Source organism: Diospyros lotus, chromosome 9 (assembly GCF_014633365.1).
Source record: "Diospyros lotus cultivar Yz01 chromosome 9, ASM1463336v1, whole genome shotgun sequence".
NCBI classification, from domain to species: domain Eukaryota; kingdom Viridiplantae; phylum Streptophyta; class Magnoliopsida; order Ericales; family Ebenaceae; genus Diospyros; species Diospyros lotus.
In genome coordinates, this window is record NC_068346.1 from 7,352,061 (window position 1) to 7,373,052 (window position 20,992).

Genomic DNA, 20,992 nt, shown 5'->3' on the forward strand with positions numbered 1-20,992 from the left:
TGTGATAGCACAGTTTAAATCTATGAAGCGGTGAGACAAACAGCTCTAAGTGGTTTGGAACTGCAATAGTCATTGCATGACCAATAAAATTTATGAAGGCACTACAATTGTTTAATCTATCTAGAACTTCAGTGTTCAAGACATAATGCTAATTTGCAACATAATTTTCCAGATCAACAAAAATTCCATATGATACAAAACTGCAACTCCTCAAAAGCATATGCTAGAGAAGATATTATATCTAACCAAAACTGCTTCTTCATGCCAAATAAATTGTTTCTTTTTCACACAACATGCTGGGGGAATCAAACCTCATACCGAATTCTACAGCAACATCTCTGCAATCTGAACAGCATTGAGAGCAGCTCCCTTCCTTATTTGATCACCACAAACAAAGATGTCCAGCCTGTTCAATTGTTCCATTTTCAGGTGAAGGACTGAAAATGATAGAAAAGATAAAGAAGCCAATGGGCGTTAAACCAATATTTACCCATAGTTCCCTTCTTGGGACACATCACGGCGTATTCTGCCGACTGCAACATCATCTTTGTTTGACACTTCCAAGGGGGTAGGGAAGTGATTAGCCGCCCGGTCATCAATGACCAATACACCAGGAGCATTCTTCAGAATATCCCTTGCTGTGTCCTGGTTAAATAACATATAATTGAATCAAGAGCCAGTCCACCTGAGACAAGTTGATTTAAGAATATGTATAGTGTTAACCTTAGGACTCTTAGATTACAACCTTAGGCGAGAAAACCCTCTCATAAACCAAACAAAATCAGAATGTAAACAAGAAATATAGAAAGATAAACAACAAACCAAACGGAGACAGAAGTTATCCTGGTTCGGAATGCCTTTGGCAAACCTACATCCAGCCTTCAAACACCCTTGAAGCAGTCTTTATTTCCAGACAGAAGATCAGTACAAAACTCAAGCTCTCTCTCAATCCTATCGCTCAAGTACAACCCTTGTTCACTCCAAGAAAATTCAAGAACACAATAAACATGCCTCACTTTCTCTAGAACAAAGAATACTCACAATAGAAATAGAGAATTTGACAAGAGAGAGGAGTTATTAGACTGCTGCCTTGCCCTCTTATTTATAGAGGAGGCAGACACACTTAGGCAACTAACTAACTTAGGGAAATTACATATTAACCCCAACAAAATGTACTAATTACACTTAACCCCTAGCTGCCTAATTTCTTCAGCCAAAACTACTCTTTTATACTCCTTCCGGTTCTGCTATCTTCTAGGACAAAACTTGAGGCAAACTTCAACATATAGAATTTTGTTGAAAGGATTTAATTAGGATGGAAATGCATGGGAGAAGAGGGCATCTCCTGGCTAATGCAATTATTTAACACGATACTTTAATCAAAAAAGATACCAGATAAGTGGAGGACGAGTACTTTGGTTCCTATATACAAGAACAAATGAGATGTTCAAAACTGTGAAAATTACAGAGAAATTAAGTTAATGAGCCATACCATGAAAATCTAAGAGAGAGTAATGGAGCAGAGGCTCAAAAAAGAAACAAATGTCTCGAAAAATCAATTTGGTTTCATGCCTGGTAGGTCAACAATGGACGCTATATACCTACTGAGGCACCTAATGGAAAGGTATCGGGATCATTAGAAGGACTTACATATGATGTTTATAGATCTAGAAAAGGCCTATGATAGCCGATAGGGTCCCTAAAGAAGTATTATGGAGAGTTTTAGAGAAGAAATGAGTCAGAATAGCCTACATACAAGCCCTTAAGGACATGTATCACGGTGCAAAGACAAGGGTCAAAACATGCGGAGGGGATACTGAACCGTTTACAACTACAATAGGACTGCATCAAGGTTCTGCACCAAGTCCATACTTATTTGCTCTAGTAATGGATGAACTCACTAAAGGTATTCAGACAGAGGTGCCATGGTGTATGATATTTGCAGACGACATAGTGTTAGTGGATGAAACAAAAGAAGAAGTGAACACTAATCTTGAGTTGTGGAGAAACAATTTAGAATCTAAAGGATTTAAATTAAGTAGAAAGAAAACAGAATATATGCAATGTAAATTTAGTAAGAATGCAAGAGTGGATGATGTTATAATAAAATTGAAAGACCAAATCTTACAAAGAAAAGACCATTTTCGATATTTGGGATCAGTGATTCAAAAAGATGGAGAAATTCACGAGGATGTCGCACATAGAATTAAGGTAGGTTGGCTAAAATGGAGAAATGCATCGAGGATATTATGTGATGGTAAAATCCCATTAAAACTGAAAGGAAAATTCTATAGGACAGCTATAAGACCAGTCTTGTTGTATGGCTTAAAATGTTGGGCAGTCAAATACCAACATGAGCAAAAGACGAGTGTAGCGGAGATGAGGATGTTAAGATGGATATGCGACCATACAATAAAAGATAAAATTAGAAATGAAGTTATTCGTAATAAGATAGAAGTAGTGCCAATCGAGGAGAAGATGAGAGAGACTAGACTAAGATGGTTTGGTCATGTGAGAAGGAGACCAAGAGACGCCCCTGTGAGGAGAGTTGATGAAATGGAACAATTAATCAAAAAAAAAAGGTAGAGGCAGACTCAAAAAGACTTTGGGAGAGACATTAAAGTTTGATATGAAGTGTATGGATCTAAATGAAGATATGACAAAAGACAGAAATATATGGAAGTCTAGAATTCATGTAGTCGACCCCACATAGTGGGATAAAGGCTAGATATGTTGTTGTTGTTGTTGTTTTGATTTAATTAGGATAGTGAGGAATTTAACACAATGACAGCCAAGGATTCATTCAATTATGTTATTCTAAAAAATAAATCAAATGACAATTTGATATTGAGAAAAGTCATCAACATTTTGTCCGGCAATATTTAGCATGCCCAAAACGGAAAACAATAATAATAATAAATCAGGTGCTATCAACATTAAACTGTGCCCCATAAACACCATCCGCCCAGCAGGCATATTGGCAATATTTTTCACTCCCATGGAGGAAGGAATCACACTTAATATGTGAAATTACTCTGTTTATTGCAAATATTTTCTCCAATAATACAACCCTTAGCTATGAGAACAATATATAAGCCAAAGAAAGAACAAATTAAGAAAGCTACTAACTACAAAATCTCTAATCTAGGAAATAATTTGAAAGAGGAATCAACTATGAAAAGGAAACAAAGCAAAAGGAAATATTGGTAATCTTTCCAATTTGATTTTAATCCTACCAATCTTTCAACATTATCCCTCAATCTGGTGAATAGATATCTATCATTCCCAGTTTGCTAACATTTGCTTCAAAGTCTGGCTTTGACAAGGCTTTTGCAAGGAGGTCAGCTTCCTAATGCTTGGTTGGAACGTAATGCAAAGTGAATGTCCCACTATCGATCTCTGACTTGATGAAGTTTTTATGAATCCTCATATGCTTCATCTTGTCGTGTTAAATAGGATTATGAGCTATACTGATAGAAGATTTACTATTACTGTATAGTTTCATTGGCTCTTCCATTGGAATAGCTAGGTCTTGCAGCAACCCACTAATCTAGATTAATTCACACACCCCTTGAGTGATTGCCCCGTATTCAACCTCAACACTACTTCTTGCAACCAGTGTTTGTTTCTTGCTTCTCCAAGTCACCACATTCCCCATACTCTTGTGCAATACCCAGTAATTGATTTTGTGTCTTCAACTGAACTTACCTAGTCTACATCTGCATACATAGTTCTGAGAGACGCAAGGCACAAAGGGTCCTGGAGCCTGAGGCACGAGGCGCACTTTTTAGAAAAAAACTCAAAATCTTGTAAAATCATAAAAAACTATCAAATTATCAATAATAACACATGCATATCATTAATGATTCATTATCTTCAAATTCTAAACTAACATCATCAAAGTTAATTCATTCATCATCACGTAAATTCTAAACTAGAAATATCATCAAAGTTCAAACTTAAAATCTCAAACTCAAACAAGCACCAATCATCATGCAAAGTTCTAAATAAACATATAAACACTACAAGTCCACAATCAAGAAAATGTTTTCATTTTAAAAAATGTTATTTTTCTAAGTCTGAAAGATTAGCGCATTATAAGGAGACATATCAAAAAATGTTTTCATTTTGAAAAACTATCTCCCGGTATTTTGATAGCTAATATTCATTGTTGTTAAAATAATTTTTAATAAATTTTTCAAGAAATAATAGGTATGTATTTTGGAGGTGGTAAAATCACTAAATCCCGAGTTTGTACTAAAATCAAAATTCTATTTTCTTATTGTTATGGATTTTGATTTTTTAGATATTTTTATTGAATCCATGTAACATCCCAAAATTTTGGGGATAATTAATTCGGTATGTGAGATTATTATTGAATATTTGAGGATTTAAGGAAAATAATTACTTATTTTAGAATGTTTATGAAATCAATAAATTGGGGTGTAATTGGAAATTTCAGAAGTTTTAGGGTGTTAGTGTAATTATTAAGTGGGAGTATGAGTGTAAATTTCAAAAGTGTGGGAGCTGTTGTGCGATTTCTAGAAAATGGGCTATGGGCTCGTTAAATTTAATGAGGGGCACTAAATGTTTGAGGGTGAGGGCCGGCGCAGGTGGCACGCGCACGAGAAGAGGATAGGCGCGGTCGGGGGTTCGAATCACGGGTGCAGCAAGGAGAAAATGCTAATTTTTCAGCAAAGAAGGGCCCCAAAACGGCGTCATTTTGGGGCCGGGTCCGCGCGCATGCCAAGTGCGCGACATGCGCACGGCCGTGCCGCGCCACGCAGGGCCCTACATGGCCCTGCCGCGCGCCCAGCGGCTGGCAGCCGCTGCCAAGTGGCTTTCAGCCACTGCCACGTGCCCAGCAGCCCTGCCACCTGCCTTCCATGCGTCCAGCCCACTTTTTTATCACCATAAATGATGTTGAATGGCTGCTGTGATGCTTCCACGAAGTTCAGTTCTTTTTAGGCTATAAATAGACAATAAATGCTTAAGGAAAGGGGGTTCGGAGAGGGAATTAAGGATTATTTTGCCTCCATAATGCTCACCAACCTTCTTTCTCCTTAGCCTATATTTATGGGATGAATACTTGAGGAAAAGAGGAGATTTTGGAGAGATAAAGGAGATTTTGGTGGCATGGGCTTGAGTGGCGAGTCTGTTCTTGCCAGAGTTGAAGAACAATAATTAAGACAAGTTCTCTTCCTAATTTTTGCAAGTTCCTATTACTATTCTACAAGTTCTTCTCCTGTTTTACAAGTTAAATTCATCTTCCCTCATGTTTATGTTTTAAATTGCAAGATCCATAGTTATCTCTTGTTATTGCAAGATCTTACTTCTTGATTTTCAAAAATTGCAAGTTATTTCCTATTTTACAAGTTACTTCCTCTTTATTAGTAAATTATCCCATGATCTACGTTTACACTTATTGAATCTCAAATAGGGTTTTGTATCACCCTATCTTTCTTGGGAATGATGTTTTATTGTGGACATGCAAGGGTTTGATGTTGTCTTGCATGAATGTTGCCCTATTACTTCGTTAATTGCATGCGAGTTATATATGGGAAGTTATTGCAATTATGCATGTTATGAGAATGCATGAAGCATGTGCATGAAAGATGGTTTTTAAATAAATGTGTAAAGGCCTCATGATGCGCGCAGCGGACAAGTCCGCAGGATATATCCGCAGAGAAAGTGTTGAGCTCAAAGTTGGACTTCGGTCCTAAGTTTATGTTATGGACTTTGGTCCCAATGTTTCGGACTTCGATCCCATATTTATAGTTCTAAAAAACACTGCATATGAGCATGGATGCATGTATCATCATTTTATCATGTGAAAGTACCCTAAATGGCATTCATGTCTCTTTTGTTTCTTGATACCATGACTCTTATGCTCGCTTTCTTCCAGTTATACTTGATGGGTCTTGTGGCTCATGTTTGTTTGCATCATTCCAGGTAAAAGTAAGGCTAAAGTAGAGGGCAAGACAAGTGAGTCAGGATCCATGGGGTAGCAATGTGTACAGAGCCGTCTCAGCCAAAGGTCCCTGGGGTGTTTGTGTTGTGTAATATTAAATTATGCTCGTTTATGTTTTAGATTGTATGGTGGGATTATAGACCCCGATGTGGTGTGTAATATGAAGTTACCCAAATGTATTTGTTTAGGAGTAAAAATGTATGAGCATGGCTTCCGTTGTCAAAGTCAAGGAGGGTGTATATTGTTTTAATGGGTTTTGGCATTTATGTCATTTGGTTGTGGGTCCCTGGCTAGGGGCGCCTACAATCCAAATGGGGGGTTACTTTCTTATTTACATTTATGTATTAAAGTAAATGGAAGGTAAAATATAAATAAAAAAAATGTGGACATTTACTTAAACTAAAGAAATATAAATAAGTTGTATGTTGTAATGTATACATGTTGGAACCAAGAAGAGGGGAGGAATTGGGCTGCCCAAGTTTTAAATTAAAAGCAGTTTCATGAGGCGCGCCTAGGCGCACCTCTCTCCTCTGAACCTTACTGTGCAAGGCAAGAGCCTCATTGAAATCGCCTCGCCTCGGTCCAGGCGAGGCGCAGAACTAGCGCCTTAAGGCGTCATGCACCTAGACGCGCCTTTAACAACTATGTCTGCATAGCACTCAACACCTCATTGCTCATTTTTTCTGAATAGCAAACCCTTTCCTGGAGTACTCTTTAGGCAGCGAAGAATCTAAATCATTGCTTCCAAATGCCTCTTTGCAAAAGCATGCATGAATTGACTTACCACATTGACACTATAAACAATATCAAGCCTAGTGAGAGATAAGTAAATCAATTTCCCCACAAGGTGTTGATATCTCTCTCTTTCAACTGCTCTTTGGTAATTTTATGCTTCCAATTTCGATTTGGGGGGTCCCTGCAAGTTTGCATCCTAGTTTCCCTATCTCTTTCAGTACATCCAGGGTGTACTTCTTTTGGGAAATAAAGATGCCCTTTTTAATTATAGCAATTTCCATCCCAATAAAGTATTGTAGGTGCCCAAGGCCTTTTACTTTGAATTTTGCCTGCAATTGATCTTTAAGTCTAATGATTTTTTGTGTGTCATCCTTAGTAATCAGCGTATCATCTACATAAACAATAAGTATGGTCCTTTTTCTCATCCTTAGACCTTTTTATGAAGAGAGTATGGACAACATGACTTTGAGTGTAATCGAACTGCTTCATCACTGTACTGAATCGAGTAAACCACACTTTGGGAGATTGCTTCAATCCATACAAGGACTTTCTTAGTTTACACACCATGCCTGTTGTGTCCCCTTCAAATCCAGGAAGGAGTCTTATATATACCTCTTCTTCCAAGTATCCATTCAAAAATGCATTCTTTATATCCATCTGGTGTAAATCTCAATCCAAATTGGCAACAAGAGAGATAAGCATGTCAGCAGCTAGGGTTTCCCTAAGTAACAAGAAACAATAGCAAGAGTAATATTTCTGTATTAGGAAAGATGGCAGCTGATATGGAATGATTCAATCATTGATTGGTGATTGATTAATTGATTATTGATTGGTCATTGATTGATGATTCAATCATTGATTGGTGATTGATTATTGATTGGTGATTGGTGATTGATGATTGATTGGTGATTGATTATATATATTTCCTAGATTGATTGACTGTATATATTATTTTCTAAAAGTAAAATTGTGTCTTCTAGATTAGATTATGTTTCCTATCTTGGTTGTATCCTAAATAGTATAAATCCTAGGATCCTTTCCTAAAGTTAGTTGTTTCCTATTTTTGTAAAGAAGCTTGTATAAATCAAGCTTTTCTAGTGAATAAAAGTGTGAGATAGTAAGGTTATTTTTTTCCAAAATTTAACAAAGCACTCTAATAGAATTCAACTTGGCAACAAGAGCAAATGTTTCCTCGTAATCTAAACCATAGTTTGAGTATATCCCTAAGCAACCAGTCTTGCCTTGTATCTGTTTATATTCCCATCAGTATTCAGTTGTGTGGAAAAGATCCACTTACACCCCCACGACCTTCTACTCGAACCTTCTTCTCTTCGAGTAGAGGAGCAATATCCCAAGGCTTGTTTTCATTTAGTGCTGTCATTTCCTCCATCACAGTTGCCTTCCATTTTTTATCCTAAAGAGCTTAATGCACATTGTTAGGAATCTTTACATGGTTTAGTTTTGAAGTGAATGCTCTAGGGTACTAGGTACAAGACCTTACTCCTTTCTCAACCATGTTGTGATTAGCAACATATTGTTGTCAACGACACTCCCGTGCTGTTGACTAGATAGGGGATAATCTCCGAAGACTGATTGCTTTTCCCAGCCATGTTGTGATTAGCAAATCTGAAGGTTGCAAAAGTGAAGAATTGAAAAGCGGATGGTGTGGTAGTCGCTACCTAGGGTTTAACAAAAGAGAAGGATTTTTTCTGCACTGATACCATGCAGAGAAGAACTAAATTTTAAATTTATTGAATTCGAGTAGACTAAGATGAGAGAGACTCGACTAAGATGGTTTGCTCATGTAAAAAGAAGACCAAGAGATGCTCATGTGAGGAGAGTTGATAAAATGGAACAATTAGTCCAAAAAATAGGTAGAGACAGACCCAATAAGACTTTGAGAAAGATATTAAAGTTTGATATTAAATGTATGGGCCTAAATGAAGATATGACAAAAGACAAAAATACATGGAAGTCTAGAATTCATGTAGCCGACCCCACATAGTGGGATAAAGGCTGGATATGTTGTTATTGTTGTTGTCGAGTAAGGGTATTTATACAAGTACAAGATATCTATACTATCTCTTAGAAAATAGGAATAAATTCAAATTTAGATAATCATAACCGATATTTGAACTGTTGTAACTAATATTTGAAATGCTGAATTATCTTCTTTTTTTCAAGCTTTATCATTTCCTAGAATTTTGGAGCTCATCTTATCTTCTAAGCTGCCTCATTCAAATCTTGAATTCTTTCAACCACCCTATCTTTTCTTTTTTAAACTTAAACATTCAATCTGCCATCTTTACGATAATATTCTCAAGATGTCCACAGGAAACTAGGATGCAAACCCACAGGGACCCCCTTAGACCGAAATTGGAAGCATAAAATTATCAAAAAGGATCCATTAGTTGAAAGAGAGAGATTTTAACACCTTTTGGGGAAATTGATTTACTTTTCTCTCACTAGGCCCAATATTGCTTATAGCGTCAATGTGATAAGTCAATTCATGCATGCTCCTATAAAGAGACATTTAGAAATAGTGAGTCAGATTCTTCACTACCTAAAGAGTACTCCAGCAAATGGTTTACTATTCAGGAAAATTGTAAGGCCCGATTTCTGGGCCTTACTTTCTAAAGAACCAAGAGGAGTCGAGCCCATGAGGCAAAGAGAGAGCCCTAGGGCTCCAAGCTCCGTCTCTCCTCTCTGCAATGGCCGCCTCACACTTGGAACTTTCCTTCCATTCTTCTTTTTCTTCTTCTTCTTCTTCATGAAGAACTTGAACCCCAGACAACAATGGCCATGGCTTGGCGGCCTCCGACGACAATGGTCGAAAGCCACTACCGCCAATCGACACTCCCTCCCCCAACCCTCACACATGCACACACCTTGGGCTGAAATCTTCCAAACCCAAAAAGCTGATTTAGGGTGTTTGGTTGGTGGGTGCAAGCCTAATGGAATCCATGGATAGGCTGCACCTAATTTGCTCCAGGTTATTCTAGATCTATTGAAATCCCAAATTGACAAAGGATAATTAGGATAGCCAATTCCAATGGCTATCCAATTCATGATTTAATTCAATCCAGATTTATTTAATACCCAAATTAATAAAGGATAATTGGGATAGCCAATTCCAATGGCTATCCAATACCTAATTTAATACATATTATTGAAATTAGCATATGATATTCCTTTTTGTCAAATTTTTTATTTATTTAAATTAGCTTATGATATCACTGAATTATTTGCTTCTTAAATAGATGTATATTAATCTTGGTTAGCCAATCCAATGTTTAACCAATTCCTATTTTAATTTAGTAACTAAAACAAACCCAATTTGAGCCAAGCCCAATTTTATTGCAACGAAGGCCCAAGTTTATTTTAAAAAATCCAAATTTAATTGGTAAAGCTTAATCCTCATATTCAATTAAAGCCCAACTAGTTTTCTTAAAAGCCCAACGTTAGAATTATATTCACCTCACTCTATTTTTCGCACTCGTCCCATCCGTGGTCCATTAGTTAGTTAGAATAGACGTTTTAGATCTTGTATTTACTTAATTCTCATATAATTTAATAATTTTGTTAAGTGACTTTGACGCGACCCAGCCAAGAGGCGACTTAGGGAATCCCAAATCTTATATAACACTATGAATGGGTAAATTGTATTATAGTGGCAATTGTTGCATTCATATTTCTAATCATCTTGGTATTATTTATATACTATCACAATGACATTTTTTTAATTGCATTTGGGAAAATAGAATTCATATTGTCTAATCTACGCATATTAAAACTTATAGCTGATTTCATTTCCTTTAATTTGCATTTGGGAAAAATATAATTCATGTTGCCTTGATTTGTGCATGTTGATATTATATTTGATACACCGCATGTACACTTCTAACACTGAATGGTAGCATAAAATGTGTCTTAAAGAGAGCAACTAGTTAAAACCTTGTATTGCTAACTACAGTAAAAGTTAGCCATTGGTGCACCACGTGTACATTAGGGTGTGAGTTGGTCTACCCTTGTTAGCGTGAGATGTTTCACCATCATGTTCAACTCAGGTGTGAGAGGTTCCGCCAGTATGTTCAAATCAAACGTGAGGGGTTCCACCGAAGTATAATTTGTGGGTGAGAGTCGTTCTACCCCTAAGTTAATTGAATATGTGAATTTTGGTTCTAACTTGTTTACTCCTAAATGTGCATGTTTATTCATCATCTCCTGCATTATCTTAATTATTACTTGGCATGACATGGCAAGATGATTTATTTTCGATGCATTGATTCTATACTTCCCCCATTATATGCTCTTTACCCCTCACTAAGTCAATGGTTGACTTACCCCTTAACATTTCCAGGTTTATAGGTTGGCATCGACTTTGATGGTAAGGATCGTGGTAGGCGATTCTAACTGCATATACCCTAGACACACTCCGTGCTGCAACACGAACACCTCACTTCACTAGACTTATGCATAGGGAGGCTTATGTTTATTTCTTTTGTGAATTAGTAAATTATGAATATTGTAATCATATGATGAACTTGGGGACGGTGGCACTTCAATTTCAGAATAAAGGTAATGGCAATTTTCATAAATTATTTGAGATGTCTAAATGATAGATGATAATGTATATTGTAAGGCTTACTATTACCTATTGGAGTCTACGACTTCTTAGGGGGTAGTGCCCGTCCCGGCATCCAGAATTGGGGCATGACAATTCAAGGTGTTGAGTGCTATGCAAATGCAAACTGGGCAGGTTCAATTGAAAACACAAAATCCAACTAAGTATTGCACAAGAGTATGGGAAAATGTGATAACTTGGAGAAGCAAGAAACAAACAGTGGTTGCAAGAACTAGTGCTAAGGTTGAATATAGGGTTACTCAAGGGGTGTGTGAATTAATCTAGATTAGTAGGTTGCTGGAAGACCTATCTATTCTAATGGAAGAGCCAATGAAACTATACAATAATAGTAAATCTGCCATCAGCATAATTCGTAATTCTATTTAACACGACAAGATGAAGCATGTGAAGATTGACAAAAACTTCATCAAATCAAAGATCAACAATGGGACATTCACTTTAAATTGCGTTCTAACAAAGTAGTAGGAAGCTAACCTCCCTACAAAAGCCCTGCCAAAGCCAGACTTTATAGCAAATGTAAGCAAACTGGGAATGATATAATCTATTCACCAGGTTGAGGGAAAGTGTTGGAAGATTGACAGGATTAAAAACAGATCAGAAAGATTACCAATATTTCTTTTTGCGTTGTTTCCTTTTCATAGTTGATTCCTATGTCAAATTATTTCCTAGATTAGAGATTTAGTAGTTAATAGCTTTCTTAATTTGTTCTTTCTTTGGCCTATATATTGTTCTCATAGCTATGGGTTGTATTATTGGAGAACATATTTTACAATAAATAGAGTAATTTCAACTGCAATAGAATTTTAAAAGAGGGTGCTGTGAACATGTCATAAATCCATAGTGGAATCCTTTTAAGAAAATAATCAAAAGCACTAGTGAAATCCAATGACAACTAGATGGATATAAAAGAATGATTCAAATTAACACAGAATGAATCTAAATATGAAGTGAAATTAATGTCTCACCAACCAAAATAGCCTTGCTTAACTATGGTGACAAAATTGTTAGATTTAAGTACAGGACACAATTTGAGTTTAAATGCAAGATTACCTCGCCAAGGGGATTCTCAAATTGGAGATTTACACTCTCTGCATGCGCACGCATAACTGGAACTCTTATGCATGTGGCAGTTACTTTGACGTTCATGTCATTCTACATTAACCAATATATGTAAATTATCAAAAAATTAAATAAAAAACAGAAGGCTTAAAAAATAACCAATCAACACAGCACTCCAATACTTAATTAGATACGAGAACAGATGTAAAAGGTTATGATATAAACTTACCCAGATTTTTCTTGTCTCTTTTATTAATTTCATCTCTTCTTCATTGTAGCCATTTGACATGACAGGTGCATTATGTGAGAAGAGATTAAAAGCGTACTACATAGAGTGGAAGTATTAGAAGGTAATTAGAAGTATGTAAGCCAAAATGATCCATCATTTTTCTCACTTGTGAATTAAAAGAAACATGAAGATTGAAGAAACCAATTGTCAAACCTGTTGCTTAAAGATTTTGCAAGTTGGCTGCTTTCCATCAAGGACCTTTATTCAAATCAAGTAAAAAAGAAACAAATTCAAAGGGAAACATATTTAGTATAAGAAAAATACAAAACTAGTAGAAAAGATATAAAGATTGGAAACATTGAAAGACCTCACGAGTCTGCAGTTCAAGCTCCTCCATTGCAGCAGCACCAGCACCACTAGCTGCCTGGTATGTACTAACAACCATCCGCAACACCTGCATCATAATGTACGCAGTAAGGTGTAGAAGAAACATTAACCTCACCAGTAGTTGGTTAGGCCTTGAAAAACAATGGTTATGACATACTCTTGCTTCGTCAGGCTGTGTTACATAGGGTATATGTACCAGGTATGGGTGTGTGTCCATATATCAAACCTTCTCAAATCTTTAATCTTAGAATATTGAGATATGCATCTGGAAGTTATATGTGGATACATGGACTCATAGTAAACAGTTGAATATAATATGCATTATACAATACTGTAAAGTAAAACAATATTGTCCTTAGAAATATATTACAAATTAAATCAAACAGGAAAAGGATGATATTTCTATCCCTTATTAAATATTTTCTGTAGTCAAATTGAAGAGGATAAAAGTGAAGTTGGCTACAATCATTCTAGCAAATGCCTATAAATATATATATATATATATATATAAAGAGAACCAAAAGCTAGATTTGCTCTAGTAAGTGCCTTGGAAGGCCAAAAGTTTAAAAGAACTCTAGAAAGCTAAGAGTTCAACAATAATAGTCCTTGAAATTTTATTCATGGTGGGATCAATTTGAAACCTAAGGGGGAGGTACATATTTGTTGAGAATTCTAAGCCTATCAACCTAGATTAGAGATTTATCTCATGACTTTGAATAATCAAACCCCAAATGATACTTCAGGCCTTTGAAATGTCAGCTTTTGATGACACTTCTGGTTAAGTATTGGCATGTATTTGTAGTGTGTTACAAGATCTTCTCAACTGTATGCCACATTCATGGATTGCATCTCTGTTTTGTGAGAAATGAGGCTCCAAAGTATGTTTCTAAACTATGAACAAACAAATTCTTTCTAGCCTTAGCATTGGTCAATTTTATTTTTTCATCTAATATTCTTCCACTTGTTCACTATTCACAGATGTGGGCTTCTTTTTCCTCAAATATAGCTATAAAAAAGATTCAAGTGTCCAATTTGGTTATGGGTATCAATCACATATCTAATTCCCTGACTCTTATTTTATCCAGTGAAGAAGAAATAGAAGACCCCATATCCGGAGGGGGGGGGGGAATTTTGAAGATTATGATATTTAACCACTTATAGTAATTTTAGATAAATAGTAAAAAGATGTAGAGCAAGACTGAGAAAAACTTAATGGGAGACACTTAGATATGATATGAGTTATAAATTCCTTACAGAAATAAGGCCATAGATAAAATGTCGAGCAGGCTAAAAGTTCATGTAGCCAACCCCACATAATGGGACAAAAGTTTGGCATGTTCTTGTTGTAATCAGATTAATTAAATTGTTTTTAAAGTGGATATCATGATACAACACTAACTATTCTTTGATGCTACAGAGTGAAAGTAAACAATTAACAATCATGACTTCACTAATTCAGTAAGATTCTCCAGTTACCAGCTACATAAAACGGTTTAGAGAAACAAATTCCTGCATTCTCGTAAGCAATCTCCAATATTTGGACAAAGCATGAATTACAAATGAATCAGTAGTTCGCATTTTGGAGATCTTAAGGAAGATCAGGATTTACAACTTCTTGTTTTTCTTGGATATAATTTGAATGAAAAATGTAGACATAACTATCAATTCTCAACTGAGAATTGCTCTCACTAGTCAACAGTATGATAAAGTCCAAGAAATTGAGCTCCTTTGGAGCATAAAATCCTAATCATTTTGAGTAATTGACGTAATCCACATTGATAACTACAAACAAACATAGGAAAGCCCCATTCCTAAATATCCAAAACGCGCTAACAGTCCATTCACCACAAACACGACGCTTTCCTACCAAAACAATCTGCATGATGAGAATTTAAAAGGATGACAAATCCAAGAGCAGTCTTGGCACCTCTGATGCAGGTAATATTTCAAAATTGAGGGGTTTAGCATATAAGTAAAACAAAAGTGTTAAAGTTGTCTAGAGTATAGGCAAATGAAGTATTAAATAGAAGTTATATCCCAAAACTGTAATTAGTAAAAGTTATGGGGTGAAACTGTAAATATTTATATCTTCATAGGGATATCCACCCTCTATTATAAATAGAGGGCAAGGGGTAGAGAGAGAGAGAGAATTCTCAGTTTTTCCTGTTTGTAAGACTACTGGCCATCCTCTTATGTGCTGAGTGCGATGGGAAGAAGAGATCAAGATTGTGAGAAAAGTGATTCTTGGAGCGATCTGGTGGAAATCTCTTTGGTTATTTTCATTGTACTTGGGAGCACTGTAACAGGAGGAAGTAGGGGACTTTGTACTGCTGTAATCACTCTTGGTTTCTAGTGGATTTGTCTCGGAGAGAAGGCTAGATGTAGGATTGCTCTTTGCAGTCCGAACCAAGATAATTCTGTGCTTCTTGGATGGTTTGATTGTTCTTTTCTCTCATTTCTTTGCTGTTTTCAATTGCTGTTAAATCTATTCTGTTGTGGTTTGATTTCCGGGTGAGGAGATTAGAGAGATTGGCAAATCTAAGTCTTGAATCGGTTTCTAAGAGCTCCTAAACATAACAGATTGGTATCAGAGCCAAGAACCCTTTCAAGAATTGCCAAGAACCCTAGAAATCTTTAGTTTTAATCCCTGTTATGGCTTCCGCACCTTCTTCCGCTAGGTATGACAGAGAGAAATTTGATGGATCAAATGATTTCGGTCTATGGAAAATTAAAATGAGGGTGTTGTTGGGAAATTTGGGATTAGAAGAGGCTTTAGAGACAGATCAGAAACTGCCCGAGAATGCCTCTGAAGAACAGAAGAAAGATTACAGTAAGCATCGGAAGAAATCAACAAGAGGGCCTATAATACTCTAATTCTAAGTTTAGGAGATAAAGTTCTTAGGGAAGTTTCAAGGATGGAAACGGCTGAGGCTTTATGGTCTAAATTAGAGAGTTTGTATATGACAAAAACCCTGTCAAATAGGCTGTATCTAAAGGCAAAGTTTTTCACATTCAAAATGCAAGAAGGGCAGAAACTGAATAATCACATAGATGAATTCAATAAAATATGTCTTGATTTAGAGAACATAGATATTAACTATGATGAGGAAGATAAAGCCCTTGTATTACTGCATTCTTTGCCAAAAACATATGAAACCTTTGTTGATATATTAAAACATGGTAGGGAAAAGTTATCCCTAGAAGATGTTTTTGGAGCATTAAACTCTAAGGAGTTGCAACAGAAAGTAGAAGGAAAATCTGCTGGAGATGTCCTTACTGCTAGAAGTAGGACTGAAAAGAGAGAGTTTAAATCAAAGGGGACATCAAGAAGCAAGTCTAAAAATGGCAAGAAACAGTTTAAGTGTTATCATTGCCATGAAGAGGGGCATATTAAGAAATTCTGCCCAAATAGGAAGAAAGAAACCCAGGAGGAAACCAACCCCGAATACTCAAGCACCATGTGTGGCTTTGGCTATGAGAGTGCGGATGTCCTATAGTTTTTTCTAGGTATGCAGTAAAAATAGCATAGGGTTAGGGTGTTCTTCTCATAGGAAAAGGGTATTTACCCATAGAGACATGGTGGAGGGGGAAATGGTTTGTCTAGGCATCAAAGTAAGGTTAAGGGATTTGGAGATGGGAGAAATTAGGAAGCATGGTGGAGCTGTTCCAGAATATTAGAAGCTGTAAAATATGTCCCTGTTTTAATAGAAAGCCTAATGTCCTTAAAAATAATTAGATAGTGAGAATTGGAGTCCTAAGAAGTTGCAAGGATCTCTTAGAGAGATGGTAGCAACCCTCAAGAATGGAGGTTATGTGGTGCATGCTTGCATTTATATGTGGATAAGCTGTAGCCACTAAAGGATAGCCTATGATAAGGTTAGGCTGTGTCATTTGTTGAGGATGGCTCACAATGGTGAGCAAGGTCTAGGAAAGGTATCGAAGGCTAGCGATATTAGGGGAAGGGAAATTTGCAGGTGTATAGGAATAGAAACCAGGTAGTTTGTCTAGGTCTCCAGATGTAGAAGTCTCCAAACTCAGTAAATCCCATTAGAAATCAGTTTCTAGGATCTAGGGTGACCTATCTAGGCTTTGTCTCATGGTGGAGCTAGGTGAAGTGTACCTAGTGAAGATGATGTGTTCCTAAGGAATTCCCAAGCGTATATGAGCTTGCTGGAATTTAGGAAGTTTGCTGGAAATTACTTCTGGTGTGAAGGGTTAGGTGTGTGGAGTTGTGTAATAGGTATACCTAGGTCTCCTAAAGCTAGGGTTCTTACCTATGAGAGAAAACTCTAATAATAGGACATGGAATTAGTTGATTCCAAGGCCAAGGGATGGAATTTGGAATGCTGGCCAGCAAGGAGAATCCTTTGGGATGTCCTAAATCTAACCTATGAACCAGGGTATAGCAATAGGGAAATCTGGAAAATGTTTTTTGATCAGATTCATTGTGTAAGCTCGGGCTGAATTGTGAGAGGGAGGAAGCTAGTGTTTAAGATAGCTTTGGCTCTTGCAGTGAGGGTCCTTGTAATCAGTGAGGGGGAAAAGGGCGTGTGCAAGGGTTGTCTTGTATGGTGAAGCCCTTGGTTGATCGAAATCTGGATTAAGCAATGAAAGGAAAGGAGAGTCATCTTGTAGGTAATGAGCAAGGGAATAGAAGGTCTAGTGCTGCCTAGGATGGGTAGTGATAGGTCTTAAGTTAGTTTCCAGTGAGGTATGGAATGTTGGGTTTGAAGAATGCTTAGGCTCAGGTTTGAGTGCTAAGGAGCAGGCTGAAAATAGAATCTCTTTATAAGAAGAGGTGATGCACTCTTGTCCTAATGAATGGCATGGAGCCATGTAAATTTGGGGAGAATCTTGGACTTAAATGGTATATCCCTTAGGTTAAAGGGGTGGAGTGCTGTTGTAGTGTCTATTTGTAAATTAAGGAAGTGCTGGGAAATGGGAAAAGTCTAGGGAAATGGCTAGACATGGCCATTGGTTATAGCAGCACATGAAGGCTTAATTTGGGTCAAATAGGTGTCACTAATCAGCTAGTATTCATGGAAAATTAAGAGAGAAATTGGTCTTATAAGAGTAGCCTAAGGAATTAGAGGTTAGAGGGAAAGGTAAGCAAGGTTTATTGCTTAGAAGGTCTCTCTATGAGTTAAGTAATTCCTAAGCCAAAATATTATAAGAATTGGAGTCTCTTATGATGGTCCAAGGGGTTAAAATTGAGTGCATAGGAGTAGCTGTGTCAATTGCAATGGTATGCCTAGGAAGAGTGAGGCAGCTTCACTGATAGTTATCCAATGGGAATCTCAAGGTGTAGCTGAGGTGTTAAGTCAGTGTTTGAGATTGTTGGAAGGAGGAGAAGCTGGAATGATGAGGCATAGAGATTGGAATAGGGTTTTGGACAGCTTATGGCAGCCTAGGTTACCCTAGTCTTAAGCATATCTTGGTAGACTGGTAGGTAGATAGAGCAGTCCTTTGTCTATTGAAGCAAACATAAGAAGGGAAGACAGTGGTAAAGCCTAAAGGCCGATTTTGGGAGCTAGGAGGAAGTCTAGCAGTGTTTAAGGCCAATCCGGGTAAGGTGCACTGTTGATGTGATGCTGTGTAAAAGTTTGGACCCTTTGGGATTAAGTAATAACATCATATATGGATTTGGTTTATGATGGAGCGTGTCTAGCTGGAAATTATGCATTTAGGGTGTATATGTTGCATTTTGTATGTAGCAGGATCCCTAGAATATAGTCTAGGCAGGAGGAGTTGAAATCAGCCAATGGGCAGTCCAGTTGGCTTAGTTTCTTAGTCCCACCATGGAGTATATCAATCATATTGATGTTAGGAAAAGTTATTCATTAGGAAATCCCTTGAGGAGGATAATATCTAATGAGAGTTGCAGGTTTAGTTATTGCAGCTAAAATTTATCCAAAGGTAATCCATTGTTATGTTTTATAGCATTGATATGTTTTCTTTGATGTGTTTGTGTTTTTGAGTGATCAGGTGCAGCAGGAAGATCCATGTGAGAGCAGGTCAAGTTCATCTATTGGAAGGCCAAGGTTTTGATGGATGAAGGTTGAAGTATACTCAAGACAATGGTAGAGAATTGTTAAAGTTGTCTAGAGTATAGGCAAATGAAGTATTAAATAGAAGTTGTATCCCAAAACTGTAATTAGTAAAAGTTATGAGGTGAAACAGTAAATATTTATATCTTCATAAGGATATCCACCCTCTATTATAAATAGAGGGCAAGGGGTAGAGAGAGAGAGAGAGAGAATTCTCAGTTTTTCTTGTTTGTAAGACTACTGGCCATCCTCTTATGTGCTGAGTGCGGTGGGAAGAAGAGATCAAGATTGTGAGAAAAGTGATTCTTGGAGCGATCTGGTGAAAATCTCTTTGGTTATTTTCATTGTACTTGGGAGCACTGTAACAAGAGGGAGTAGGGGACTTTGTACTGCTGTAATCACTCTTGGTTTCTAGTGGATTTGTCTCGGAGAGAAGGCTAGATGTAGGATTGCTCTTTGCAGTCTGAACCAAGATAATTCTGTGCTTCTTGGATGGTTTGATTGTTCTTTTCTCTCATTTCTTTGCTGTTTTCAATTGCTGTTAAATCTATTCTGTTGTGGTTTGATTTCCGGGTGAAGAGATTAGAGAGATTGACAAATATAAGTCTTGAATCGGTTTCTAATAGCTCCTAAACATAACAAAAAGTTAAAAAGCTTTAAGGTCCCCAAGTTGGTTGCATTTTCAAAATCCTGAAATCACCACATTCACGGCACAATGCAATCCAAATTCAGATAGAGCTAGCAGCTTTAAATCCATACCTTTGCACGCCGATGAAGAGGCGTTGCAGCCATCAAGCAAATAATAGTCGAACAATTAGGGTTCGCAATCAAAGCCCCCTTTACAGAACCAAGCTTAATATGCGCCATTGCCTCGGGATTCACCTCCGGAATCACTAGCGGCACCTTCTGGTCCATCCGAAAAGCCGAGCTGTTATCCACAACAATGGCTCCGGACTCCACCGCAAGCGGCCCGAACTGCTTGCTGATCGAGCCGCCCGCGCTGAACAGCGCAATGTCGACGCCGCGGAAGCTCTCCGCCGTCAACTCTTCTACGACGTAGTCTTGGTCCTCGAAGGTGATGCGTTTGCCGGCGGAGCGCTTGGACGCGAGCATTTTGATGGAGCGGTAAGGGAAGGAGCGATCGGAGAGGACGGAGAGGAACTCCTGGCCGACGGCGCCTGTGACGCCGACGACGGCGAGGGACGGAGCGTCTTCGCGGAGAGACATGCGGACGGTGGTGAAGGTGGGAAGGGGGAGGCGGCGGAAGGCGGCGGCAGCGCCGGGGAGGAAGCGGTGGCTGTTGGGAATGGTTGAAGCCTTCATTGTGGAAAAAATGGAAGTCAAGAGTCAGAGGAACGTTGGGGAGAGAAGGTTTTGGTTTGGTTTCGAGGATTTGTCCAGAGAGAGACGGCGGCTGATGGCGCCACTGTTTTAGCGATGCTGTGGGCATAAAGGCGACCATGGAATGGAAAAAACCCTTTTTTTTATTATAAAAGTCTTTTTTAAATTATTTTTGAGAAAACAAATTGACAATTTGGTCCTTAAACTTTTCAATTTTGGTCTATTTAACTCCTAAACTTTATTTACTCAAAATTACTCTTAATTCCGGCCCCCCGCCCCAAAAAAAAGAAAAGCGGCTCAATATTTTAGGAGCAAAATACTTTTTTCAATTTTCATTCCCACCCCCATCAATTCTTTATTTTAGTTTTATCTCATACTTTTCATTATTCATCCTCCATAAAAAATATTTTCTTTTCAATTTTGATTCTTGTTATCATTCAATCACTAACTATGAATTATATTTACAATTATTCAGAAAATTTGTTAATTTTAGTCTTGAAAATGGTAAATAATATAGATAAAAAATTTCTTTACAAACATGGTTAAGTTGAAAAAAAATAAATGTTGGTGCAAATTTA

General features: G+C 37.4%; 1 protein-coding gene across 2 annotated transcripts; it reads right to left on the reverse strand.

Annotated features, from left to right (window-relative positions):
- Nucleotides 1–264: 264 nt before the first annotated feature.
- On the reverse strand, nt 265–20,522 carry LOC127810492 (uncharacterized). 2 transcript variants are annotated; one of them, XM_052350007.1, is made up of 7 exons: nt 19,833–20,520; nt 13,007–13,093; nt 12,853–12,897; nt 12,640–12,735; nt 12,402–12,503; nt 491–645; nt 265–406 (listed from the first exon to the last, which is right to left on the reverse strand). In XM_052350007.1, exons 1-7 carry the CDS (start codon nt 20,394–20,396, stop codon nt 325–327), a joined length of 1,131 nt encoding a protein of 376 aa, XP_052205967.1. In that variant the 5' UTR covers nt 20,397–20,520; the 3' UTR covers nt 265–324. The 2 variants fall into 2 exon arrangements, with proteins under 2 accessions (XP_052205967.1, XP_052205968.1); XM_052350008.1 differs by lacking the exon at nt 265–406 and having other exon boundaries at nt 545–685; nt 19,833–20,522.
- Nucleotides 20,523–20,992: the final 470 nt, after the last annotated feature.